The 7,039-nt window shown below is 51.1% G+C and overlaps 1 protein-coding gene across 1 annotated transcript; it reads left to right on the top strand.

Moving 5' to 3' along the window:
- Positions 1-403: 403 nt before the first annotated feature.
- LOC114034118 (probable RNA-binding protein 19) lies at positions 404-6,781 on the top strand (the record flags this gene model as incomplete). The annotated part of the gene is made up of 6 exons (XM_027849719.1): positions 404-464; positions 3,025-3,104; positions 4,304-4,359; positions 6,166-6,282; positions 6,431-6,497; positions 6,695-6,781. Coding segments are annotated over 6 exons (468 nt in total), but the record flags the coding sequence as incomplete, so codon positions are not given.
- Between the last annotated feature and the right edge of the window lie 258 nt (positions 6,782-7,039).

Genomic DNA, 7,039 nt, shown 5'->3' on the forward strand with positions numbered 1-7,039 from the left:
CCTCGGGCCCTCCCAGCTTTGACATTCCCTGTTCTGAGGCCCCTCTCATCTGTACATTCCCTGTTCTGAGGCCCCTTCCATCTCTGACATTCCCTGTTCTCAGACCCCCTCCCAGCACTGACATGCCTTGTTCTAATGTCCTTCCCAGTTCTTACATTCTCTGGTCTCAGGTCTCCCCTTCTAGCTCTGCCCTCCCATGTTCTAAGGCCCTTCCCTACTTTGGCTTTGTGCTATCTTGCCGTGCTCACCTTTCCCTCTGTTGTGACCATTAATGATTCATGTATCATTGAGGCACATAAGATTTATTCCTAGTCCCTACCAATACAGAGGATCATTCGCAGGGCAAACACTTTCAAATGGGCCACTTTGGGTATGATGTAAATTAAAACTCTGTCTTTTTTAGGTTTTCTCCAAAGTCGGAACGGTGAAGAGCTGTACTGTTTCCAAGAAAAAGAACAAAGCAGGTAAACTCTGAATTAGAAATCAGTTAATTGGCTTCCTGGGACAAGACAGGATGAGCATTGAGTGACGAGGATGGAAAGGGGGAGGGAGCAGAAAAGAGGAACAGCGTCCTCCAGGGTTCTCTTGGCCTGTTTTAAAGGATATTTTCCTTGGCTAAAACCTTCAAGGCCCCGCTCCAGTAGCACCTTTCCAGTGTCCTTTGCTCATTGTCCTGGCCAGCGGTGGTCGGTGGTCATGCCCCTAAGAACTCATCAGACTTGAGTGGACTCACACGCTTGCAGGAGCACTTTGTATCTCTCTCTATCTCGCCCCATCATCTGATGGCAATAATACGTTGTAAGAATTGTATTGCTCGCTTTTGTTTCCACGTTCCCTTCATTTCAAAGCTGCCCCTTCTCCTTCCCCACCCAGCAAGCCAGGCCTTCTGAGAAACAATGAAAAGGGACAAGAAGGAAGCAGTGTGGTGAAAGAAACCAACCCAGCACCAGAGCCTAACAGTCTGTGCAGGGTCATGCCCCCAGTGCCCCGCCATTGTAAAGAGGGAGAGTCAGGCACCCACCTTTGGAGAGGAGGGTCAGACACCTACCTTTGGAGAGGAGTCAGGCACCCACCTTTGGAGAGGAGAGTCAGGTACCCACCTTTGGAGAGGAGTCAGGCACCCACCTTTGGGGAGGAGTCAGGCACCCACCTTTGGAGTGGAGGGTTAGGCACCCACCTTTGGAGAGGAGGGTCAGGCACCCACCTTTGGAGAGAAGTCAGGTACCCACCTTTGGAGAGGAGAGTCAGGTACCCCACCTTTGGAGAGGAGAGTCAGGTACCCCACCTTTGTAAAGGGTTCTTCTTTTTGGGGATTCTTAGGTTCTGCAATATAGGGGTGACTCTTCTTTGGTGTCGTTCCCCTGAGACGACATTATGGAATTAATTATTTTGTCTGTTTTTCTGTAATTAATAGTCATCTGGGCCTCTGGTTCTCAGAACTTTTCTTATTTTGTGCTTCTGACAAGTGAGAAGCATCTATTAAGCACCAGCTGTGTGTACCATGATGTACAGTTAGGCTGCGGAGGAAAGAACAGTATTTCTAGTCATTCACTCTAATTTAAGAAGCCACTGGCTCTGTGCTGGGGAGACAGAACATTTTCAGCAGGCCCTGTCCTCCTGGAGTTTCCACTGGACTTGAGCAGGATGTGATCTGTTCGCAGAGAAGCAAATAGACAAGTACATGTAAAGCAGTGAACAGAGAATTGGAGAAGGCAGGGAGGTGCCCCAAGCATCAGGAAAGGGACTGGTGACAGTGAGGAGGAGGGGAGAGCGTCCCTCACGAAGGGATAAAAGCATGGAGGTGGGAGATAGCCCATCTTCTGCAGGGAGCGGCAAATCGGTCTTTCTAGCTGGGATCTAGAGCATCTGAGGGGGGTGCAATGTGCAGCAGGACTGTGAGGCCAGCCCGTCAGTCAATGAGCATTTATTAAGCACCTCTTATTTTCTAAGCATCATAGAGAGGTATTTACTGTTTTATCAAAGTTAGACACAGGTGTGCCCTCATGGGGCTCAGAGCCTGCTAGGGAGAAGACAAACCCCCAGATAACATTACCATGTTCTGTACATTAGGCACGACTCCTTTAAAGCCAGCCCAGCCCTTTCCTCTTCTTCCAGGCTTCACACACGGCTCCCCTTTATGAACCCTGGGGTCCGGCCAGGCTGCCTGAGGTGCTGTTCCTCACACAAGAAGCTCTCCCTTCTCTCTCGTCTTTGTCCTGGCTGTCCCCCTTGCCCCATAGCCTCTCCTTCCTCTCTTCTGCCCCTCAGAATCCCTGGCTTCCTTCTGCAGGAGGCCTCTCCTGATCCCTCTGGCTGTAGGGAGTGCTTTCCCCTCCACAGTGTGCCCTTCTGTCTGCTCCGGGTGCATCTTATCAGTGCCTTATGGCAGGCTACATCACCCGGTGGAGAGAGCGCTGGGTGTGGAGTCAGGAAAACCTGAGTTCATATCTGGCCTCAGACATTTAATAGCAGTTGGGTCACCTCCGTCTGCTTCAGTTTACTCATCTGTAAAATGAGGATCATACTAGCACCTACCTCCAAGGTGCTGAGAGGATGAAATGGGAGAATATTTGTGAAACGATTTGCTGCGAACTTTGCGGGGCCGTTATCAATGCAGGCCCTTACAAGTACCTGTTTACGTGCATATAGTCTCTCCTTAGAACATGAGCTCCTTGAGGGCAACATCTGTTTTACCCTTTTTTTGTATCTCCCAGCAGCCAGAGCTGTGCCTGATACACAGTAAGTGCTTAATAAATGCTTGATTGATTGGCTTATTCTGACACTGAGAGCCTTAAATGCAGGAATCTGATTCCTTTGTCTTACATGATTGGGTTTCACTAGTGTCTTATTCCTCTCCTGGACTCTAAGCACTCCGAGGGCAGGTACCCAGTCCAGGGGCTAAGCCGGGTGATTTCTAAGGAAGGTGTTCTAGAGCACCATTTATGTCTTCTGCTCATGGTGTCTGCCTCTTGTTAGCATAAAGTGGCCACCTGAGTCTTAAATCTCTCTCCATCTCTTTTCCAGGTGTTTTGCTGTCCATGGGGTTTGGTTTTGTGGAGTACAGGAAGCCAGAGCAGGCCCAGAAAGCCCTCAGACAGCTCCAGGTAAAGGGCCGCCTGGCCTCGTGTCCTGGTGCACTTTCCTGCAGAGGACGGGGCTGGGTGGTAGATGACAGCATCCGGTGGTGCTCTATAGTTTGGGAGGAGACATGAACTCTTGAAATGAGGTGGGGATCCCCAAGAACAGACAAGCCTGTGATTATAGCCCATCCCCCAACTAGGCCAGCGCCAGGGGCAGCCCTTGCTCCCATCCTCCCCTGCCTACCGCCTGTCTGTCCTCTCACTGCATGATGGAGAGAGCCTTTGATTTGAGGCAGGAGGCCTAGGCTGCCATCCCTGCTCAGATACTTCCTGCCCTTGGGGCTTTCTTGTAGACTGGACCTGGAATTATACTGGCCCAGGGTCCTCTGTCCTCTGCCACTTGGAGAGCTGTCTTGGGCAAGTCTGTCAGACTTTCTGGAACATGGAGGGGTGAAAGCAGCTTGGGTTGGCAGCTGAAAGACCTGGGTTTGAATCATCATAACAGCAAATATTTCTCCAGCATTTTAAGGCTGGCCAAGTGCTTTACACGTAATGCCTCATTTGGTCCTCACAGTGACCCTGGAAGGTCAGTGCTCTTCTTATCCCCATTTTACAGTTGTGGAAACTGAAGTTCAGGGGGACGGAGTGTCCCCCAGCTTTTGTGAACCCAGGTCTCCCTGGCTCCCAGCTGTGGTGCTCTATCCAGTACCAGCTCTGCTTCCTGCAGCGTGTGTGACCTGGGGCACGTCGCTTCTGAGTCAGCCTGAGTCAGTCTGTAAAACAACCGTGTTCTGTGAGGCTCCTTCCAGCTCTTAATCCTTTCTGACTTCAGATCAGCAAGGGGGGTGAGAAGCTCCTTTACCATAAATAGCTTCCCCTTAATACTCTGCCGTCCCCCATTTCCTCACTTGCTTCTTCCCACTCTCTCGCCAAGAGCTGGACAGCTAGGTGAGTGGCAGAGGCGGGAAGGAGGGAGGTTTTCATTTGCTATACCTCCTCAATGAGCCTGAGGGCAGGGACCCTCAGGACATCTCTCAAAATCAGCCCTTTGGGAGAAAAAACAGGTGTTGTTCATTGAATCCTCAAGTCCCTCCCTCGCTTTCTGTCCCCACTCAAACTCTCCCCTTAGTCAGCTCGGGCTGTCCTCTAGTAGAGAACCAGGCTTGAGCTGAGTGTTTCTAAGTGTTTCTGTGAACAATGAGTCATTGGGTCTTCTTTCTTAGGGCTGCATGGTGGACGACCACAAGCTAGAAGTGAAGATTTCTGAGAGGGCCGTCAAGTGAGTCTCTTGCTTTCTAAGCCTTTCCTCCCCCGTGAAGCAGGGGGGTCTTCTTGGTTGCCCCCCAGAGCGGCCTTCTGCCTTCTCTAACATCCTCAAAGCCTGAACCTCCTAACTGGGCATGTCAGCCCTTTAGAATGAAGGTGGCGTTGAGTGTGTATGTCCCAAACATACGTTTCCATGATAAACTCCAGCCGTTCTGGTCCATTGCATAAATGCCTAATACACATTTATTATAATAATGAGAAACATTCGAGGGGAAACACTCTCTAATTGCGTTGGTCTGGGCAGTGGAAATAAACAGAGGAGCGGCCATGGGGGACGGCACGAGAATGAGCAATCCATCACCGAGCTCTCTCCTTGGGGCAGGTTTTCTTAGCAGGACCTGACAATGAATGGGACGTGGGGACAATTACAGTCATGGGATCATAAGCACAGAGGTAGAAGGGCCATCAGATGTCATCGAGGCCAAGTGCCTTCCTTTGACAGGCCGGGATACAAATATCTCATTTGATTCACACAACAGCCCTGCTAGGGAGGTGCCATTGTTGTCCCCATTTTACAGGTGGGGAAACTGAGGCAGGCAGAGGTGAAGTGATTTGTGTAGGATTACACAGCCAGCTGGATTTGAACTTAGGTCTTCTTCCTGGCTCTGTCCACTGAGCCACCTTGCTTCATGGCAGTGGAATCCATTGTGGCATGAAGACTGAAGGGGTAGACTGCGAGTAAATAGGTCTAACGACATCCTGCCACAGATCCTTCCTAAGTGGGTGACTATTGGCCAGTCATTTAGTGCTTCTTCCTCTTTAAAATATGAATACTAGACAGCATGGTGTAGGGGGCAGAGAGCTGGCCTTGAGTTAAGGAGGCCTGGAATCCAGTCCTGGCTGACACACCTGGGCAAATCACTCCTTAGTACTCTGGGCAGAAATGTCTAAGATGGCAAGTTGTAGGGAATGTGCCAGTTGACATTAGGAGAAGGGCTTTCCTCATCTGGGAGTCCCTACACCAGTGAAATCCCAGTTCTGGACACCCCCCTCCCTCCCACCAAAAGTAATCCCTCCTTGTAAAGCCCTTTGCAGCCTTTAAAAGGGCTCCACAGCCTCCTTCCAGGGGTCATCTGCCTTTCTGATGGACCCCAGCATTGGAAGCTGGCAGAAGTGTCCTGGGCCGTGCTGGATTCCGGGAGGGCAGGAATCCTATGAGAACATGCACTCACTCGTGAGAACTCAGGGGAGCCTTTAGGCTGTAAGGAGACATCAGATAAGGACTTTATCAGAGAGCATTCCCATGAAGATGACTTCAGGATTTGGTGCAAATTTGTCCCTCTACATGAGGAAGTTGGGGGTCTTAGCTGAGCCTTGCCTCAGCTGCGTGGCCTTCTCTGTCCATCTGAAAATAAAGTGAGAAAAGAGATCTGGGTTAGAAACCCAGGCTGCCTTCATGAGCTCCCTAGGTGTTTCTCAAGCCTTCGTGCTGAGTAGAACTCATGTCTCCAAATAATTATGGATGTCATCCAGACATCTGTGATGGGGGAAGACGGACACAGTGTCTTATCTCCCCTGCGTAGACCCTGTTTGCCGTATTGCAAGAGGAGGGCTGGTGGACTTGCCCCCTCTTGTTCCAGCCCCAGCGGTCGTCAGGCAAGTGAGAGTTCTGTTAACTGAAGCTGTCCCGTTGTTGGGTGCCACCCACCTGGCTCGGTTTAGTGTGGGAGGCTGCCCCAGCTCGGTTTGGGGATGGGGAAGAAGTCCGAGCCCTTGTTCTGGGTGACTGATTGGATTCCTCTTCTGCTTGGCTCACCAGGCCAGTTGTGACGTCAGCTCGGCAGAAACAGACAGCCCGCAAGCAGAAGACGTCTAAGATCTTAGTCCGGAACATCCCATTCCAAGCCAACGTGCGGGAAATCCGAGAGCTGTTCAGGTAGGGAAAAGAGCACCGCCACCCTCGTCCAGCTCGTCCAAGGGGCAAGTTGGGCTGAATCATGAAATTCAGCAGTGCAGGGAAAGTAGGGGTGGGAGGATGGGGGGCAGGGCGAGCTGTGCCCGGTGTTTTTATCGTATTTCTTAAGGATGTTTGGTGCCCTTGACCTCTCCCCTTGTGATCTCCGAGTCATGGCCCACAGCCTTGGGCAGAAGGTGGCCAGTGAAACCCCAGGGTTCTAATTGGTTCTTCCTCCTTTTGGAATCCCATGAAGGTCTTTGTTAGGAATGAGCCTTCATTGGGGGTTCTCTTTGGAGAGGCTGGTCGGTCGTCTCTGGCTCTCTGTGTAGAAGCAAAATGCTTGTGGTAGATTTGAGCGATCAGGCCATGGCCTCTGAGCCCTCTGATGCAGGAGGTGCTGCTTCCTTGTCTCCAGAAGGCCCCTGATGCAGTGTACACTTCCTGGGAAGGGTCCAGCCTCCTAGAGCTCGCGTACTAACACCAACTCATTTATTGGTTCATGGCCACTTACAAGGCCAAGAAGGATGGGGAAATGTGCCAGATTCACTTTTATGAGGAGAAGGGGAGGGTCTCAAGTAAGGGGCAGGGGGGGTGCTGCTCAAGATGGAGTTAGTTAGATAGGAGGGATGGGGTGGATTCCACCATGGTTTGCTGAACTACAACAGCTGAAAAGTAGTGATGGTGACGGTGACGACAGTGACGTTAGCGATGACGATGGTGATGGTGACGACAGTGA

The sequence above is a fragment of the Vombatus ursinus genome, unplaced genomic scaffold (genome assembly GCF_900497805.2).
Source record: "Vombatus ursinus unplaced genomic scaffold, bare-nosed wombat genome assembly UNPS02007999.1, whole genome shotgun sequence".
NCBI lineage: Eukaryota > Metazoa > Chordata > Mammalia > Diprotodontia > Vombatidae > Vombatus > Vombatus ursinus.